Source organism: Didymosphaeria variabile, assembly GCF_027946475.1.
Source record: "Didymosphaeria variabile strain IMI 356815 chromosome Unknown scaffold_4, whole genome shotgun sequence".
NCBI lineage: Eukaryota > Fungi > Ascomycota > Dothideomycetes > Pleosporales > Didymosphaeriaceae > Didymosphaeria > Didymosphaeria variabile.
Window position 1 is genome coordinate 2,548,079 of NW_026611623.1, and position 19,545 is coordinate 2,567,623.

The following is a 19,545-nucleotide window of genomic DNA, read 5'->3' on the forward strand; positions in this document are numbered from 1 at the left end:
CCATCACAGAGATAATCATATTAAGATACTTGTATTATCGTTTGTGAAAAGAACGTGCCACCTCTTACGGCGCTGGAATCAGGAGCCTGAGCATTCTCAATTGATATAGTTACCATAGGTACTACAAAGAGTATAGAATTAGTCTATCTCTCTGGTATCTATGTTGACAGCATAATTGTCCTATTACAGGCTCTACCAGACTCAAAAAGACAAATCCGGCAAGTTCTAGCCAAGACTTTACTATATTTAGTAACCATATTAGTTGAAAATCTTCAGACTTCTGATGTCAAAGCGCCGTGGGAGGCGGCACATTCTTTTCAAGAAGCACCGATAAATGAAAGACGCGAGGTGGGAACCTAATCGATCACTCGATAGCACACAATTCTCGCATTTCCCTCTAATCATATAGAGCTCTCGAATCCTTGTATAGGGCCGCAGCTTGGCCAAATTAGAAGCAACTTGACAGACTCGCATCGCGTGCTCCGGACGCTGTCGTTGTAATGGCCAATCCATCTCGCACCGGATGCTTCACGCGCTATCTTGTCGTCACACTGTGCCACACCTTGATCAAATGTCTAGTTACCGCGCCGGCCGCCTGGGTCGGCGTAATTGCATTTCATGCTCTTGACCGGCTTCCAGAAGTTGTATATGCTCTCGTCGCGCTGCAGGTAGAACGCCTGGAATTCTCCTTTCGGATTGAAGTGGCTGTTGCAATTGTCGTCGCTTGGAATTGTCAGTAGGGTACAAGACTGGACACCGTAATTACGTACTCATAATACCAGCAGACAAACCACGCGTCTTCGCTGTCCTTGTGTTGCTTGATAGATCGGACTATGGTATCTTTTCTATTCGAAGCGTCAGACAGATAGATTACGGATGCCAGGCAGGTCACCTACGGATATTTCACCGGAATACAATACTCTCGCTCAGCATCCCGCTGAGTAGCCCAAGCAATGGGGCTTCCACGGTATTGTGCATCGTTGTAGACTTCGGTCTGCAGTCGTGGGTAAGCTTTCCAGCTGCGAAAGCCGCTTTGAAATCTAAGACGCTGCACTCACCAAGCGATCATTGTCATGAGTGGATGGACCACGAATCTCCAGTTCCTTCTCAATAGGGGTTCGGTTGGAAAGTGCTGGTTCGTTGGATGTCTCGGGAACACCTTCTTGTGCATTTATCGGCTCGAGGAAGGTGCCAGCTTTTCCGGTCCCTTGTTTGCCAATATCTCGCTCGCGGATCCAGAAGCATTGCACACTGCCAATTGTATCTTTCCAATTTCCAACCACATCATTGCCTACAGTACGAGGCTCCTTTTCGAGATCTGGCTGTTCCCAAAGGTCCACTTTTGTCAGTTCACCAAAACTGTTCCCGCAATCCGGCTCCCTAAAGTCATGAGCACAACTGCTGCTGTACATACAGTAAGTTAAGATACTCACGCGAAGTAATGGCACCTAACGTGGCCATGCCCGTCGGGGCGCTTTTGTCGAACTGAGAGAAAGTGTTCACCAACCCTGTACGGCATCATCAGCATTGCAATTGAGAAACCTAGGCTTCATGCGCAGGCTGGGAGCTTACAGGCGTAGAACGGTGCGGCAAACACGGTCGTCAGTGTTCGCCGCTGTGTAATGGTAGTACTGGCCCTTGAGACCCTTCCGAAGGTAGATCTCGATCTAATCTAATTAGCTGCCCTGAACAACTGTGTACCCTTGGTCACTTACGACATCGCCTTTGCCTCTAGGGCGCAACAAGGACGCTTCGGCCAAGCCATATGTGGAGCGCTCGATGTTTGTTGGATCAACAACGGCGCCAGTCAAAGTAGACATTGTAGCAGCTGCGGGAGTGCCGGTCAGTCTATCGGAGACCTCCATGTTGCCCGTCACGTCAACATCCCGCAGCAATACAGCGGCGGTGCCGACGGAGACGGCTGCAAGGAGACGAAGTAGATTCATCATAGTCAGTGGCCAAAACGGCTGATCTGTGTATTGTGTATGATAACGAATGTGTGTAGAAGGGTTGGGAAGTCGAAGAAAATAGGTTCGAGGGCGTAATGGGCAGCGGGGTATATAAAGGAATCAAGACTATTATGGATCGAGGTGAAGGCAGAGCGCGAAGGCCCGAGCGCGAAGTGAGGGTTTGCGGGGAAGGAGCGGTTGTTGGCCCTGCCGGAAAGGGAAATGAGGCCCAAAAGCCAGTCGCACGTAAACCCAACGATTCTTGCCGACTTCCTGCGTGAAGACGTAAGTATTCTAGCCGTTCAACTTCGCCATCTCAGGGCTAGTGCACGAATCAGCTTTGCAAGGCCAATGGTTATCTCTACGTCTGTCTTCCCATTGACAAGCTCGTTGCTTCACCTGTGGTGTGTGCGACCTGGTGAACTATGTCTGACAAACGCTAATGCGGCTGGCATATTGCACATTGGGCACTCTGTATCTCCACTTTATACGGTGCGGACAGTTTCGACTATGACCTTGAATGCGATGTCCAGGCTGGATTGCCACGGAAGCTGGTGACCTCAACACTTCATAAGCCTAATCCCTATTCGCAATAAAGAAGCGGAGCCGACGACGTCAAACATGCCCACCGATCACGGAACAACGGGTATCCATATTCAAGCCTGCGGCTCTAAGCCACTCCTGATATATCCTCATATGGTGCCTGGTGCGCGGGGCTTTCTTATCCTTGCTCGAATTCCTCACCTCTAGACACACCATAGACATCCTTTGCGTAAACTACTATAAATAGGCAGTCCTACTTGATGCAGAGTGCTGTCGTATAAGAGCTGGTCCCAATGAGTCTTCTGGAGCGATGTCCATGCGTTGTTCGATCTTCGTGACCGCGAAGGCCCGACTCCACGCACAGAAAAGCAGTGTCACATGATCTTGGCTCATACTGGTGCAGTCACACAATCTTTGTCGTTCTTATGTTGCAAAGTGTTTCGGCTTCTCAGGATTAGAGCCTCTTGCACAATAGGTCAAGACGGGGTTGGTGCGCTTGCCCGCTAAATTATTCGGGTTCGGGGGAATGAGTCAGCGCTGTCACCTCAGGATTGTCAGTTATTCAATTCTCTACTGAAGGTTTGAAATGTGTAGGTGGGAGCTGCCGTAAGAGGATCGCTGTGGGTGTTGGTCGATACACTATTGCAGGGCCGGACTACGTGATCGGCGAGGGGCTACTTTAGCACCAGCGGTTCCTACGTCTAATTAGGCGTTGCCAAATCCCAACTCGAACCACCAGTCCGCCCGACTGCTCCTCGCTAACGCACTTACACAGTATATTGACCTTCCTGTGTTCCTGCGGTATTCCATGCTTCGGATAAGACCCGGGGGTCAGCTCGTGACGCGCATCTCCACTCCAGTTTGGGTACGCTAATGTTTCAGCATCAAGCCTACTCTGAGCGTCCGCCGCTTTGTCCATTTCAGCATCGACCCTACTATCCTCGCATCATGTCCACGTCTATAAGACCGTTAGATCAAGCATTGTACTCCCTGTCATCGCTGCCAGCTTCGTATATGCCAGCGTAGAGAGTGTTCTCCTCATTCACGAATTCATCGACCCCAAGCACAGACTTCACGTTTACGACATCGTCTATCTCCGTGTCGACATCACTCGTGTGGACCACGGCTCCAACAGCCATGGCTTCATCTACTCTAGCCTCAAGACTTTCGTCCTCTTTCACGCTTTCATAGATTCAGACTCGAAAAACAGTCTCGACATCTACGACACCTTTGATCCCCGCGTCGAGTGCGTTCTCATCCACTGCAGATAGGCCTAGTTGCGGAATTGACAGTAAAGAAAAGGTTTTTGACAGGCTTCTCGAGGGTCACTGGGGATTTCGTGTCAATATATCTCAGTTCCTCGTAGATCTTGGTTCACCGATTAGCCTGCCAACGCCTCAGCATTATTGATGCACGCACTGGCTGCACAGGACAAGAGTAAGACGAGGCGTTCGACGGCCCCGCGTACTTTTGAATCGACGAAATTTGTACACTCCTTTTTCTTTTCCAAAATTTACGACACTTTGCATGTTGATATACAATACGCGGTAGGCGACGCTTGCGCCACTCCCCCGCCCCTGTGTCTTACCGTTCTAGAAACCTCTAAGTAATTTACAGCTTCCATCAGAGGTCGGCGCATGTATATGCAACATGCTCGGGGATTCGTTGGTTTGCATCTGGCCCAGGCTCTTGCAGCTAACATAATTCCATTATGCGGCTCTGAGGAATCCGTATGGGGCGAATAACACCAGTAGAAATAGGCGACAAGAAATACAAAAATACACAGCAGCGGGGAATTGGTGCCTCCGGTAGGCAGTGATTACCTAAGGTCCCTAGGTACATTAGGGGCATGGGTGTGTCTGCTTGCGCTTCGGCAACGCCACCCGTATACGAAGTGCGTGTCTCGCGACAAGGCATTCGTCAGTGACCGGTTGATAGAGGAATCAAATAGGCCTCCGGTGGTTGGCGTCGGGCTTTTCGATTGGTCGGGGAGCATGGCGGAACAGCGACCAGCGACGGACTCTTGGCACGTAGCCTCGCCCCCACTTCTCGTCAGCACTACGCAGGTCCTCATTCGTTGCTTGGCTCCGTAACACCACGTTCCCACAATGGAAAGCCAAGAAGTATTTCGGAAATTGGCTTTGTAGGGCTGAAGCTTCAGCGGAACAGCCCCATCGACCGTAAGAATCCAGAACGATGGTGTCTATGGCAGGTATAAGACGAACTATGGGCGCCCGAGGTACGACCTTCCCCAACAAGCTGGTTACTTCTGTCTTTCACACTCGTTTCTTTACGGCCTTTGTCGTAATCCACTCTTTTTTCCCAGGAATCCTGGCTTTCGTTCTTTACTCCAGTAGTAACTTTATCTTCCATTCTCTATAATTTCTGCCGATTGAACACAAAACCACGCCGCTACCATGAAGTTAACCCAAAAGCCGACGCTTTCGGCCATTGCTGCCATTACGACTTTTATCGGATGCACGCAAGCCGTTGGCGATTGCGACGGTGGTGGACCCTGGAATTCAAACCCCGTTGGCTATGACACTGGCGGAGAATGGTGTGCTACTAAGTGGAAGGACGGTGCCGCCATCAACGGTATACAAGGTTGGGCAAACGGTGACAGCGTCAATGCTGTTGAGTTCCAATACACGAACGGAGTCGCTCCAGAATTGTACGGCAAGATGACTGGAGAAAAGAAGGACTGGCTTACGTGGGACACGACAGTAGACACGGTTGAGTCCATAACCATGTGGCCCAACGGCAGATCCGATGTGAGGCGAGTAGCTGCCATTGAGATCAAGATCAGCAACAGGGACGCGTGGAGGGTTGGTACTGTCCCGCCCAACACTCAAGGCTACGACAGTCCTGTTGTCAATGGCGCAGGCATTATCATGGGCGCCTATGGTAGACAAGGAGGCAGCATTGACGCACTTGGCTTCCTAATGATGGATTCTGCCATCAAGAACCGGGATGTCAAGGACTTCGCCCCCAACGGCGATAGCATCAACGGCGCCAACGAGGCGCTCAAAAACCAGAAACCTGAATCCATCGACTCATATACGCAGGAGAACTGGACTGGCGAAAACCAGACATACCAGTACGATAGGACAATCAGCAAGACGAGGAGCTGGTCGACCACAAGGACCTCGTCCAAGACGTTTGGTGGCTCCGTCGGCGCCAGCATTGATTTTGGACTACCGGCGATAGGCTTGGGTGGAAGTGTCTCCACTGAATTCCACTGGGAGACCACGAACACCTATGAGAACACTGAGGAAGGTTCAGACACAGCGAGTTTACCCAGTTCACTCTAGGATACAGTAGACTAACACTTCTGACATAGGTGGATCTCTTGTTTTCGGTGAGCGGCAAGATCCCCAAGGGCGAGGCCATTTACTGCGAGGCATTGGCTTTCAGCGGCAAATACGACTTGGATTATGGCAGCACGGTCAGTCAGTCTCGTTTCATCTTTGGCATGAGTGAAACCCTAACGTTTTGCAGATTGAGCTCGAGCTTTCGAGCGGGCGAACTTGGTCTTATCATGAGGCAGGAACTGTGAAGGGTGTCGCGTGGTCCAAGAATGAGAACAAGTGCATCAGCTACAAAAAGGGAGAAGATGGCGCTACGGTATTGGAGGCAAAGCTCAAGGAGTGGAAGGAGAACCCTGAGAAAGAGCAGCAGGATAATGACGAACGTGAACAGAGGGCCGAAGAGGATTCAGAAGAGCCTGAGCCCACGACAACCACTGAGGTTTCTGCCTCTGCGACCGCAAGTGCTACGCCGTCGAAGACAAGCAAAGCTACACCTACCAAGACAGAGGACTCTGAGCCGGCCGCGACAGATGAGCCTGAAGAGGAGGAAGAGGAAGAGGAAGAGCCCACAGGCGAGGAAGAGGATGAAGAGCCCGCAGATGAGGATGAAGAGCCCGCAGATGAGGATGAAGAGCCCGCAGATGAGGATGAAGAGCCCGCAGATGAGGATGAAGAGCCCGCAGATGAGGAAGATGATGAAGAAGAGCCAATTGATGGAGAGGATGAAGAGCCCGCAGATGAGGAAGAGGAGCCAGTGGATGAGGAGGAAGAAGAGGAACCTATCGATGAGGAAGAAGAAGAACCTGTCGATGAAGAAGAAGAAGAAGAATCTACCGATAGCGAAGATGAGGAAACCGTTGACGAGGAGGAAGAGCCCGTTGATGAGGAAGAGGAGCCGATTGATGAGGAGGAAACCACAGAAGAGGATGAGTCCACGGCGACTGCTGAGTCTTCAGCCACAGCTGAGGCCACAGCTGAGGCCACGCTCGAAGTCTCACTCGGTGATCCTGAGCCCACTGCTACAGAAGAAGAACCTATTTCAACCACCACACCCAAGGCCCGTCAAAGCGCCACCTCTCGCGCTCGTCCTAGCACCAGACGCAACGTGGAACGTGCCGAGATTACTCCTGCCCCAGTGGCTTCTGTGGGTAAGCGCAGCATGTGGTTTACTGCTTAAGCGCTCACTGCCGGGCGGCGGTTGTTGCAAAATGTCAATAATTTGACACATTTGTTTACTTTATTACCATATTCAGTTCTCTAGGTTTGAGGTCTTTGTACTTGTTTGGAATATGGTGGCTATGGATTTCGAGGCGTACGAGTTATTTTGGGTCATACGTTGTATACTAAACAATCGATGTCAATCGACAAAATCGCACAATCTTCGTCTGCAAAGACCATGCAAATCATCTTTTTTGTCTGCTCTCTGCTCTGGTGATGCATCTACCCCCAGTGGGTGGTATAACGTTTGAAGCCGTGCCCTTTACCAGCTTTCAACAATGCGTGGAAATTTCAAGACAATTGAACGAGCGATTACATTGAACGTAGACAGTCTTGTTCAATACACAAGCCGCCTTCCAAAAATCCTTATGCGCCTGGCCAATAGCAGCCTTATAGTACCATGTACCCCACAGCGCATGCACGTGTCATTTTAAGTGCAGTACTTCACGTCTTCGAAAGCTCCATCGAAAGAATCCTCTCTTATCTCATACCCGTTCTCGTTCAGGTGTACAATGAAAGGAGCATGGTGTGTACTTTGCATTCGTTCTCTTCCAGTGGCTTAACTTGGGCAATTCTACAGGTCCATTATTATCGTTTGCGAATAGAATGCCCCCACCCTACCGTGGTACAAATCCCCAAATTATGTCAAATGTATAATACAATCACCATTTTACTGGCTAGATCTTGTTGAATAGCTAGATTTGGTAGTGGTAGACGTCAAAATAGGGTACTAAGCTGTTAAAACAGGCGTACCAACGTAAGTGAACTAATAGTAGAGTAGATATATAATACACTTAACAAAAATGGGAAACCGTACTATGGTAGGGTGGGGACATTCTTTTCGCAAAGCACCGATAGCAAGAAATGTGTCGAAAAGCTGTACGCAAGAAGTATCCTGCAGCGATGGCCTCTCTTATCGAACATCAAGTACGTCGACATTGTTCTGAGAATTGGATAGTTTGTGGACAGTCCAATTCTGTTTTGCAGGGATATTACCGAAACGCCTTACCTCGTTTCTGCATCTCTATTGCTCCGATCATACCTTGGCATGCCATCACCCTCTCCATCCAGACCGAACGCTCCCGTACCGTCATCCCGACTCCTCTTCTCGCCGCCCGTCCAACCACAAGACCTCAGGATATAGTCTCATAGATATTCTCATCCCCGGTCGTTGTGGGTACGTCAGACGAAGGAAAATTACAATGACGGGATTACTTGTTACGATCTGAAGCCACCAGTCTCGCCAAGGATGAAACGTCCCGAGAGACCGTAGCTACCTACGAGTATGGTATGAAAGTCACCCCGCTAAGAGTACGGAGGGAAGTCCATGTATCGCGGAATCAAATGTGTTGAGTCAACTTGAAGTTTGTTGGGTAGAGGTTAGTTTTGAGAGGGGTTTACGCTGAATACCATAGTAGTTCAATATTTTGTGTCGGCCACTGTGTATGTTGATGCATGCTCCATGCACACTAGAGAATAAAAAAAATGTCCAATCCACCGTAAAACTTCGACTGCGCGCTCCCGATGCTTCAACATCGCACCCACGCACCGTTCCTGGATCCACTTGCAATCGCTGGAGAATGCGACAGACGCATGAGGACTAAAAAATGCATCGGCCGGGAATCGAACCCGGGGCTAGCCGAATCTATTAATCAGGAGGAATTCCTGATCAATGGCAACGGCTAATTTTACCACTAAACCACCGATGCATGTTGCTGAATCATGTACAATTCGCTCGGAATTTTCGAATATATACTAAAATCAATATCCCAATCATGGTTTCCTTGTTACATATGCCATTCGATGGAAGATGTTGGGATTATGAATGTGGGCATCCTAGTAAGTTAGCGAGGGCTAGCGGAAAATTAATCACGTGAATAGATGACCTCCAGGGCTAAAACACAAGGATGTTTCACACCAATTCCTCGTCGCCCCAAAGATCAGCTTCACAACTGTTTCTTAGACAGCTAGCAACACCGCAATATGCGTACAGAGACCTTGACGCAATCGAGGACGTAAGGCATAGGCGGCGCAAGTCGCCAGCGTATCCACATATCAATTCCAGTGTAGGGTATCTCATCTATCTAACATGCCCTCACTGGTCATTGCTGCGCGTAAGCAAGCCGCGTTAGCACACCAGCCGAAACATCACATTAATCGTCCCAAGACTTGTATATACGTATGCAGAACGCCATCGCTCCCAATGCTAAATAAATACTCGTGTGAGAACGCTCAAAGCGGGGCTCTCACATAATAATACACTCGCGCTCAGGCCGATCCTTTGCCTTGTGCTTGCCCTTAACTTGCACACCATCCGTTCCAGGCGAGACCGGTTCTCGGCTTTTGCTCCTGAAATGCTTTTTGCTCTTACTACGAGATACGCCAGCGTCCTTGTTCAGCCTACCTGGACTGGCAGGAGGTCGAGGATGGGCTTGAGCCTGAGCTTTGATCGTCTGTGTACTTTCCGCGGTTAGAGGAGCCTCATTCACAACGATGACCGGGTCTTCCGAGCCATTATCCGTAGCTACGAGTTTGTCTTTACTGCCTCTGCCGGTGAGTCTGGACAATGTCATCGATAGTCGATTTTCGCCGCTCTCGCTAGTAGGGCGACTCTTGCTACCGGATAACCAAGCTTTCGAGTTACGCCGGGATGCAGACAAGAAACTCGTTCGTTGCTCATCTGGTGTAGGCGGTGGCCGCCCCCGTGCGATATTAGATGTACTGCTGTCGAGATCTTCGATGGCGACACTGCTCCGACGATTACTTGACATGCTGTTGCGTCCCGGAACCTCGGCATCCGTAGTGGAGCCCACGATGGACGAAAGTGCTTCAACTGAGCTGACCTTCTCCCACTCTCCAATGTCGGCGTCGGTAGTTGTAGCGTCAGTCATAGCGTCAGGCTCGGAGCTGAGCGTCTCCTTGGAAGGCGCCGTAGAGAGTGTTACGGACTGGACTTCGTCGTAACTGGGAGGATCACCCCTCGATGCAAGCTCTTCGTCTATCGGTTGTACCTGGTAGAATAGCAGATATGGAGACTCCTCCCGTAGCGCGTTCTGGATATCAATATCCACTACGCGCGGATTTGACAGATCGTCGAAGCGTAGCCAAGAATCTTCTTCAACGTCTTTCTCTGTATGTGACGTACTGGGACGCTTCCGGTAAGGCGGCTTGTTCGCACGTATTAGTGACACGTAGTGGCCTGAGTCGACCGAAACCCCCCGATGACAGACAACCGACTGAAGCACCAGCTTGAAGTTTCCAAAAAGCGGCCCCTCCTCCATGCGTTCATCTGAAATGAAATGTGGTAAACCGATCTCTAAAGGTATATCAACATAGGTGTTGAGTCGTTTTGGTGTGCCATTAGGCAGCATCGTGTAGCGTTTGAGACAGATACCAAGAACAGGTCGCTTGGAAGAAAAGTGCGCGGCTACTTGAGCATCTGTCTTGGGGACGTTATCTGTGTACCAAGGGATGAGGCTGAAGAACTGCCAGGCGGGCATCATGACTTCTTTCCTAAGGAGGGACGCTGACCGCGGCCGCCCGGAGGAGCTCTTGTCTAGCATTTCTTCCAGGTGTTTCTTCTCATCGAATCGACTGTATTCCTTTGGTGTACCGTGGATGTTATATCGCTCAGTGAATATGCTATCTCCCCTTCGGCGTCCGGATAATGGTCGAACAGGTGAGACAGGTGATGGTGGGCCGAACGTGGTGGGCGTGGCCACTAGCGGCGTATCTGGTCCAGATAGCTCAACTGTTTCGATATGCATGGTCTCCTTCTTCTCGCTACCCTGGATTGCTGTCTGAACGAAAGGTAGGGTGTTTTGGCGTTGCAAATATCGCTTGACTTCGATCCGATTGTTGAAATAGTTTTCAAGGCAGTCTTCAAGGGTCACGCCTTTGTCCGCCTCATTCTCTTCTGGGATAGCCACTTCCAAAAGTCGTTCGTTAACGAATTTGTGATCGTCCTCCCTATCCTCCCGCCCAGTGTGATATATGTCCATCTTCAGGGTCAGCAGAGGCAGTTCCAACGCGCCAGTGATGAAGGTGAATGCTTCAGAAGCGTCCTGCTGGCGAACCTCGGCCGCTTCTTCCCAGCCACACTGTGCCAATGCGTCCTGCAGACGCTTCGTGAAGTCAACTCTAATGAGCCTACCCGTCCGCAAAAAGTTCACCCACAGTCGGAGAATGGCCGCGAGCTTCTTTCTCGGTTCGTCATTGAACTCGTCGTATAGCATCGCCTCGAAACTATCCATCCGAGCGAACATGGCGAACAGGAGTGCATCCAAATAACAAGTCACCATATTCCGATTTATGGCACCGAGCATTGTGGTATCGGCATTGAATTCTTTCAGTTCGCCCTCGAGGGATTCGTTGGCGAGGACGAGCAGATCGTACGCTTCGTCGAGGTTGTCAGGGGACCACGCGAGGGCATAATCGACTTGCTCCTCATGCATCGTAGTGATTCCAGCAGCCTGTAGGCGCTGGAGAAGGGTCTTGGTCCGTCAGACTAAAAAGGATAATTCCACACGTATACAAGTACGCACCTTCGTCTTCTCGGCATCCTTGTCCGCGGGCTTCTCGTCGTTCGTGAATACTTTGTAGAGTTCGGGTGAGACTGTGGGCAGAGCTTGCCGTGACTGGAAAGTCAAAAAGTCAGAGGAGGCGTTGATCGATACTGGAGCATAGCAGGGGATTGTATGTGAGGGGAAATGTTTGGAAGCTATGAAATGGGCGCTGCCGTCTACAATGCACCTCCAAGCTGAGGACAGCTGCTCGAGACAGGTAGAATTGTGCCGGTGGTGGCTTGACCCGTCGCGCAAACCATTACCGGCGGATGATAGGAGATATTGCGAAGAATACGAAGAAGAAGAAGCAGAAGATGGACGTACTTTGCCGAGCGGGTGCTTCAGCGAACGTTTCTCGTGCTGGTGCTTGTCGCGCCGGCTGAGGAAACGCGAGACACCGTTCATGGTTGGTTGCTGGAGGGAATACCCATACAGCAAGCGCAAGGGTCGAATATGCGGCTCCAGGAGAGGTTCAGGCAGCGATGACGACGACGCGCTGGGCTCGCGCTGGGCAAAGCGGCCGAGGTGAATGCGGCGGACGTGACACGAGGCCGAGCTGCACCAAAGTCGAGTGAGAGTCTGGTTACGGCGGACAGAGCGAAGAGGCGAGGGCGCCGGGCAGCGGCTTCTTGTTTGTCGCGGTCGCGTCCATGGATCGTCGCTGTACCCGGAAGGTGTAAAGGGCAGCAGCGTCCCGCAATCGTGGTGGGGTTTGTTCCTGCCTTGCCACGATTGGGTGGGTGGAGCCAAGGATCCGTCACATCCCTGCAGCCCAGGACGCGGACCCCATCGCGAAAGATTTCCTGCGAGACCTCATTCCATCGCAAGCGCATACAGCCCATCAGCATCGCCCATGGCTCTACGCGAGTTGCCGTTTCGGACGGTATCCGGTCTCTGCAGAGAGGTGCGGCCTGCTGTGCACGCCGTCCGACCCTCCCTCCGCCGCAATGCCTCCGCGGGAGCCCTCCAGGAAGTCGAAGACTCGTCCTCCTTTGCCGTGCCGCCTCCATCGAAAGATCTCGTCCAGAACTTCGACCCGATAGCGCGTAGCAGACTAAGGCGCCAGGGCAAGAAGCAGCTTCCGGCAAGCAGGTACTACACACTCAATGTCAAAATCATGAGCAAGAGTTGACACTATCTAGGTACCAATACCGCCCGCCCAAGTACTACCGCGGTCCACTCCATCCGCATCAGCCTCCACCCGCATCGGATCCCGTGTCGCGTGAATTCCAGCCTGGTCCTTTCAGCCTACCTCGATTGGAACAGACATACCAAAGCACGATTGCCGCCGATATCCTCACACTCACATACCAACACTATCCGCCGGGATACAGGCCGCCAAAAGTGGAGAACCGACTACGGCAGTGGTCTGGCGATTCGCCTTACTTCAAGAACAGACCACTGAGGGGGCCGCGAGGACGTGGTGAGGAACTGCGATTATTGAATGAACCCAGAACATTTCGCAATGTTCCGAAGATTACCAAGATCACCGTGCACTCTATGGTGCCCGAGGCCCAAGAGAATAGCGCGTATTTGCACGTTGCCGGCATGATATTACAGGCAGTTAGCAACGTTCGGGCGACGGCGCACAAGGCCAGACACAACGTGGTTGGCTGGGGACTTCGTGAGGGCAAATATGTGGCTGTGACATCCCACATGGAGCGCGAGGACGCGCACCATTTTTTGGCGAAGCTTGTGGATGTAGTACTTCCACGAATCAAAGAATGGAAGGGCGTCCCAGGCTCATCTGGTGATGGAGCAGGCAACATGAGCTTCGGTCTCACCCCCGCTCAGGTCACCCTCTTCCCTGAGATCGAGGTCAACTATGACGCGTGAGTCGAACTTGAGTGCACAATACTATACCAAGCTAATCTCCAAAAGTTACCCACCCAAAATGATTCCGGGTATGCACATCACCATCCACACCGACGCCACGAACAACAAGGACGCACGCCTGCTGCTCCAAGCCATCGGCTTGCCGTTCTATGGAAAGCTGAACGACTAGATAAGCATCATCGCCTGTACAAACATGTAAACAATGTAAGACAACCGTGTATAATGGACACAGGGCTGCGCGCGAACGCAGCAACAAAGAAAGAGGTTGATAAGCAAGCTTTTTATTGTTTGGATTGTTTTTCTTCCCGTCTTTGTCTATATTATTAGATCTTGTTCCATTCTGCATCATCAGACAATGCCGTTCATCTCTCCTGGACACTGGCATTCTTTCCGCGTGCAAGCCTCAGTGCTACCCCCTTTGCAATTGTGCCTTCCATAAAAAGCAAGCTCTTCCATCTAAAAAATTGAGCACTTTCAACCCCAACTTTTCAATATGTTTCCTCCAAGCTGAATTTGTCCACAATTAACCTCAACTTTACACCATTTCCTCTGCTTCGTTCTACTTGCCTCGTACATCAGCTTTTGCTACAAGATGGGCATTCCAGCTACCACATATAACAACCTTGCGAGACCCACCGGAGTCACCAAACGTCGCTCCAGCCCTCGTCGCGGCTCACTCAAGATCAGGCGCACTCGCAGTAGAGACCGCTTCTTCTGGTACAGTGCCTCCGACGGCGTCTCTCGCCTTGTCAACTCCAACAACAGCATCCCTGAGCAAGTAAACAACTACAGCTTCGCTCCTTCCGAGTTCCACCACGAAGCCTACCCCAAGACATTCCCCGTGGGCGGCGTCTGGCCACCCCAGCAAATCGACGACCTTGTATTCGCCACCGGCTCCGAAAACACCGACTGCGTCGGCGACACCTGCTACAATGGCAACATCTGTGAGGATTTGGATTGCACACACACCCTCGCCGCCTGGAAAGCCGCCACCTCCGACTGGGAGAAACACTTCGAGTTGCGCAAGACGGAGCATCGAGGTATCGGCGTATACACCAGGCACGCGTTTCGCCAGGGGGCTATCCTGGGCTGGTACGCAGGCGAACTCAAAACGCTTGCATCCATGGACGGCAGCAAGAGTGACTACCTTATGGAGATTGAGATTGGCGACATTTCACCGCACACGCCGCTCGAGCCAACACCGAGTATTTACATTGATGGCGAGCACAAAGGGAATTGGACAAGGTTTATCAACCATTCTTGCGCGGCGGACTGTGTGTTTCGCATCATGCGGGTGGGGAACACGAGGATCATGGCGGTGGAGGCGATCAAAGATATACCGAGGGGGAAGGAACTTAGTGTTGATTACGGGGAACAGTATTATGGTTTGACAACTAAGAAGAGGTGTGCTTGCGGGGTGCCGGAGTGTGTGGAGCGGAGGAGAATAAGGCTAGAGAAGGCGATGGAACGGAGGAAGACCGCAGAGAAGGCGATGGAACGGAGGAAGACCGCAGAGAAGGCGAAGAGAAATGGAAATATCAAGAGGTGTAGGCGGGTTGCGCCGCCAATCTTGGTCTAGTATCTTCTATTTCGTAGTGTAGCCTTGAGATGTTTGCAAATATTTTGCTTACACTGTTGAATCTATTAGTTGAGTCACCTTCTAGACGTCTGCATTTGGTCAACTTGTTGTACTCGAGTGCGATATGGATGCGCGACTGGACAGCAATGGAATTGAGCGGTCTGATTGGTGGTCAAGACCAGGATTCATTGATAGCCTTCAAGAACCGTCAGTGAACTGACAAAGATCAGTGAAGTTCTATAGCTAGGAAGGACACGGGTGCCTTGAGCCCGATCCGCTACTCACCATGTATGATTGCGCTGCATATGGGCCATTTCACTTTCGCTCAACTCGGCAAGTATACATTTACCTTGATCATACGTTTAACAGAATTAACTTCCTACAAAGAGCGGATCAGTGCTAAGAGATTTACGATGCTTCTCCTGACCGAATTTCAAAACTGAAATTCGGAGGAAGGAGAGTAGATGCTGGGCTTCAACGTTAGGCATGAACACCATGAGCGAACTCGGATTAAGTACGAGCTCTATGTATGGCTTGCGGTCAATAATCCTACGCCTGTTTGCTCCTTATCGGCTAGATCATACTTCAGTTCTCCAACTTATTGCCATCCTGACTGATCTCGCTGCTCCTTGCGATGCGGAGTTAGATCAAGAGATGAGGGAGAATCCATCAATTCGAACGACCTTGAGAGTTATGGCTGTTTTCCACTCGACCACAACAATGTAACTAGGGCAGGAAATAAAAGCAGCCATCTCCCGCAGGGACTGAGCCAAAGTCTTGCGAGAGCACCGATATCACTCTTAAGCACCAGATTTCGGAGGCCCCTTCTCAAAACCTTGGAAGGCTGACACTGCCACCGGAGCGTCACAATTATTTATGCCCCCTCCCAAACGCCACTGTCTCGCAGCAAGCGCATACCTCGTACCCGACTTCAGACGTTCTCTCCAGAATGCTCCAGATTCAGCTTAACCTTCAGCAACATACTAAGTACCCATCGGGTTGATCTCTGTTCGTCAGAGAAGCATCCCTTTCTTGCTTGGCTGGGCCACGCAGAAGGCATTACAGCTGTTTTGAGCCAGACTGACTTCGCTCAGAGAACGAACACGTAGGCAGGAGCAATCACAAGATGACCGTCTCCCGGCTTCTGCACGTCGCAGTCCTCAGCGGTCTGCGAAGCACGATGGCGATTGCGTTATGCTGGGAAGCACCTTGAATTTAACACATTTTTGCGCTGATCATTTGCGTCCACTCGATAAGCATTTATGATGGTAGTTGCTTATAAGTAATTGATAAATTAATTTTATATCACACCTCCAGAGACGCGCATGTTGCAGCGAAGTGTTTTTCTTTTTTTCCCCTCAAAATTCATCTCTTACGTGTTGGCGTACGTACTTGGAGTATGATTATACTTGTGCTCTCTACAATTGCCACGGCAATCTATTTCTCTTTGCTAATGGTGTCTTTTATCATTAGCTGGAACTGCCTCCACACTGTATCAAAAAAACCCATCAATTGCCTCGTCTATAGCCATGCAGACAGCCCACCCACAGCAACACTCACCACAATGCCCGCCACCAGCACCCTCTCAAAAGTCTCCACCCTCCCAGTCTTGTTCCCGATCCCGCTGTCCCTCGCGGTCGCACTCGGTATCCCTCCGCTTCCCTCCAAACCTCTACGCGTCGTGCCGTTCCTAGCTGCGTCATTCGGCCCGTTCCAGAAAAGGATTTCAGTAGGAATATCATTGTTGATATTTGACGGCATAAGCCCCGGGAGCACGGACGGGGTGAAATCGCGTACCCCAGATGGAATGTAGCTGGCAAGTAGGTCGGGCACACCTGTGGGGCACGTGATACCTGTGAGATTGGGGATGGGCCCGTTGGCGAGGGCGCAGAGGCTGTGAAGAGCGAGAGAGGCTTCGCAGAGTGGGTTTGTGTGTGACGGGCAGTAGTATGCTAGACAGCTGTGCTACTGTTAGGGGCGTTACTTTTGCAAAAGGCCTAGAGTAGGCGAAGGAGCATGTTGAAGATGGGCAATAGGGGGAGGAGTAAAGGGAATAGAAGGCATACTTGAACCCAACGTTCGCATGGCTACATGCACAGCCCAAGTCATCGCCTCTGCACTTGTCGATCTCTCTGGAGATGGATGCGGAGCATGAACCCCATTTCCTATCTCGGCGTCAGCCAGAACTGCGTCGAAAGTTCGTGCGGACCTACAATCTAGCTTCTCCGGTCGCACAAGCTAGTGATGCAGGATTGGTGATAGTGGTAGTGGACGGGTCTTGAACTTCGTCATCCTGGGGCCTGGCAGAGGCGTGACAGGACGCTACGAGCACTGGGGAAATGAGGGTGTAGAGTCGCATGATGGAGATTTAACAATGAGCCACTCGTGCCACAACAAAGAGTCGTTTAGGAACTGATTCATGTATCGGCTTCAAAACCTATCATCATTCCGTTGCGGCCTCTTGGTCGTGTCACCTTTGGCTTGTAGCGCGCGTTTGTTGCACCCGAGGAATGTTAAACGCGCCGCTCGAGTGGGGGTGTAACGTTGGAATGGGGCTCGACAAGGTGAAGATAACGGGATTTTGGATCCGTGCATCATTCAGGTTAACATGTGCTTTGAGAGAGTATATGCAATTAGAACGCGTCTCCACCGGCCAGTTCTTCGACCAACGTCTCCAGTTCTTCTTGGCGGAAAGGCACCACTAACCTCTCCGTACCCATCGAATCTTTTCTGCTCTCTATCATCTGGTGATCATGGAACTCCTTCAGGAGGGTTCTAAAAGCAACTTCGCTCGTACAAACAAACTCATCCCTGGCTTTGTGATATAGTGTGCGATACTCCACTCCCTGCGTAGCTTCGGGCGCGGCACGCGGCCCATTCCTCTTGCTTTTCGACGTGGCAGCGAGTTCCTCATCCTCGGCTTGCTCCTCATCTTCCATGTACGCCAAGGCGAGCTGCTCAGTGACAATGATGCGAAACAGTGCTCTTGCGTGCTCGGGCAAAGATTTCAAAACGAAACCAACGCCATCGCGTCCACCAATCCTTCTCCCGCTGCGTCCAAGAAGTTCATTCACAGTCTCCACTGTGTCTATCTCGACATTGTACGTGGCGAATGTTGTGGCGTCGTGGAAGAGAAATTTATACTGCGCCCTTAAACCCACATCCCATAGTAAGGGGAAGTTCGGCGTGTCCGCTGTGCAAACGAGATTAATTGAGGGATGTGCCGCTAACAAGGCTAACATCGCCGGTGTTGGATGCTTTCGTAGATTTGCCGAATCAATCGAATTGATCACGATCAAAAGAGGATGTGGTGGTGGGTTTCGGGATAGATGATCCAAAATGTAATTTAACAGTGAAGCAGGCTGGTTAGGCAGCTTTCCACTCTTAGGAATGGCAGCAGATGCAACAGTCGTGAGGATGTCTTTCAGTATTACACCTGGCGTGTAGCCGTTGATGACCGCGATCTTAGGTGTCTTCTTGGTTCCCCTGTAGGGTGCTTGGTCCAGGAGATGTTGATAAATTCGTGCCGTGAACTCGTCAGTGATGGCTCGCTTTGAGCCGTAACCGTAGAGGCAGATGTTGAAGCCTTCTTCCAGCTCAAATATCCATTGGTCGTACGCTCGACTGTGCAGCTCCAGCAGAAAGTCTTTCTCCGGTTTGTGGCGATCCGCATACGATTGCATTGTGTCGAAGTACTCATCATGATTCAAGAGAGTGTGCGAAGGTAGGGTGTTGTTGGAAGTTTTGGTGCCTCCAGGACGGTTCTGCCAAAAGTATACCTCGTGGGCTGGTAGCTCATTGGGCGGTGTGGGCTCACGTTCCTTTCTCGCCTTTGCTGCCAATTGATTCTTCCCGGTGCCTTTCGGTCGTCCTCGCGGCCGTTTCGACGGTGTCTCCGGCACGGGAACAGCTTCCTGAGCACCAGCTTCTGTGTCTTGTTCTTCATCCTGGCCATGCTCTTCTTCACTCAAGATCTGTTGTGCCAGCATATCCTCCTCGTCCAACGCCTCATCCTCGCTATCTGGCCCATTAATGGTACGATCGATCAGCTTGCGGTTACTCTTGCGACGGGCGCTGCGGTCGGCGTTGCGAACAATGGTCGGCGTGCCACTTGGAGTTTCGTCGCTTGCTGCTTTCGTGGGCGTCGCGAACAGGAGGCGGCGATTGGATCTAGGTGTAGCACCGAACTCGGTTCTAAGTCCGGACTGCTTCAAGATGGACCGTGGTGTTCCATTTTCTTGTACAAGCCCCCTGCCTCGTCTTGACGGCGTTTGCGCCTCAAGCTCGCTCACGCGATCGTCCTCCACTGTCTGCGTTCGTAACTTTCGTGGGCTCGTATTCTCGACATCTTGCTCGTCTCTCTTTCGTTTGGCGCTCACCATGTCGCGTCTGAAACGTTGATGCTAGCGCGAAGTTGAAGATTCTCGATGTCGCGTCGCGTCGAGGTCGGTGTTTCGTTATACCGATCAAGCTTGGCGCGGGTTTGGTCCAGCCTTCGACATGTGCATAGGCCCGAGCGATGAACATTGAACAAGCCGTAATCTTCA

General features: G+C 51.2%; 6 protein-coding genes and 1 non-coding gene across 7 annotated transcripts; 3 read left to right on the forward strand and 4 right to left on the reverse strand.

Moving 5' to 3' along the window:
- Positions 1-575: 575 nt before the first annotated feature.
- N0V89_005749 (uncharacterized protein) lies at positions 576-1,820 on the reverse strand (the record flags this gene model as incomplete). Its single annotated transcript, XM_056214524.1, has 6 exons — positions 576-723; positions 897-994; positions 1,059-1,380; positions 1,434-1,508; positions 1,573-1,667; positions 1,716-1,820. 6 exons carry the CDS (start codon positions 1,818-1,820, stop codon positions 576-578), a joined length of 843 nt encoding a protein of 280 aa, XP_056071791.1.
- Positions 1,821-4,909: 3,089 nt separating this feature from the next.
- N0V89_005750 (uncharacterized protein) lies at positions 4,910-6,977 on the forward strand (the record flags this gene model as incomplete). Its single annotated transcript, XM_056214525.1, has 3 exons — positions 4,910-5,713; positions 5,833-5,937; positions 5,991-6,977. The coding sequence occupies 3 exons, from the start codon at positions 4,910-4,912 to the stop codon at positions 6,975-6,977; spliced, it is 1,896 nt and encodes a 631-aa protein (XP_056071792.1).
- Positions 6,978-8,626: 1,649 nt separating this feature from the next.
- N0V89_005751 lies at positions 8,627-8,727 on the reverse strand. The gene has a single exon. It is a non-coding gene; the product is annotated as a tRNA-Gly (tRNA).
- Positions 8,728-9,264: 537 nt separating this feature from the next.
- Positions 9,265-11,988, reverse strand: N0V89_005752 (uncharacterized protein; the record flags this gene model as incomplete). Its single annotated transcript, XM_056214526.1, has 3 exons — positions 9,265-11,511; positions 11,563-11,655; positions 11,908-11,988. The coding sequence occupies 3 exons, from the start codon at positions 11,986-11,988 to the stop codon at positions 9,265-9,267; spliced, it is 2,421 nt and encodes an 806-aa protein (XP_056071793.1).
- Positions 11,989-12,436: 448 nt separating this feature from the next.
- mrpl7 (54S ribosomal protein L7, mitochondrial) lies at positions 12,437-13,588 on the forward strand (the record flags this gene model as incomplete). Its single annotated transcript, XM_056214527.1, has 3 exons — positions 12,437-12,675; positions 12,726-13,415; positions 13,465-13,588. 3 exons carry the CDS (start codon positions 12,437-12,439, stop codon positions 13,586-13,588), a joined length of 1,053 nt encoding a protein of 350 aa, XP_056071794.1.
- A 423-nt stretch (positions 13,589-14,011) lies between these two features.
- On the forward strand, positions 14,012-14,998 carry N0V89_005754 (uncharacterized protein; the record flags this gene model as incomplete). Its single annotated transcript, XM_056214528.1, has 1 exon — positions 14,012-14,998. One exon carries the CDS (start codon positions 14,012-14,014, stop codon positions 14,996-14,998), a length of 987 nt encoding a protein of 328 aa, XP_056071795.1.
- Positions 14,999-17,631: 2,633 nt separating this feature from the next.
- ORC2 (Origin recognition complex subunit 2) lies at positions 17,632-19,380 on the reverse strand (the record flags this gene model as incomplete). Its single annotated transcript, XM_056214529.1, has 1 exon — positions 17,632-19,380. The coding sequence occupies one exon, from the start codon at positions 19,378-19,380 to the stop codon at positions 17,632-17,634; it is 1,749 nt and encodes a 582-aa protein (XP_056071796.1).
- Between the last annotated feature and the right edge of the window lie 165 nt (positions 19,381-19,545).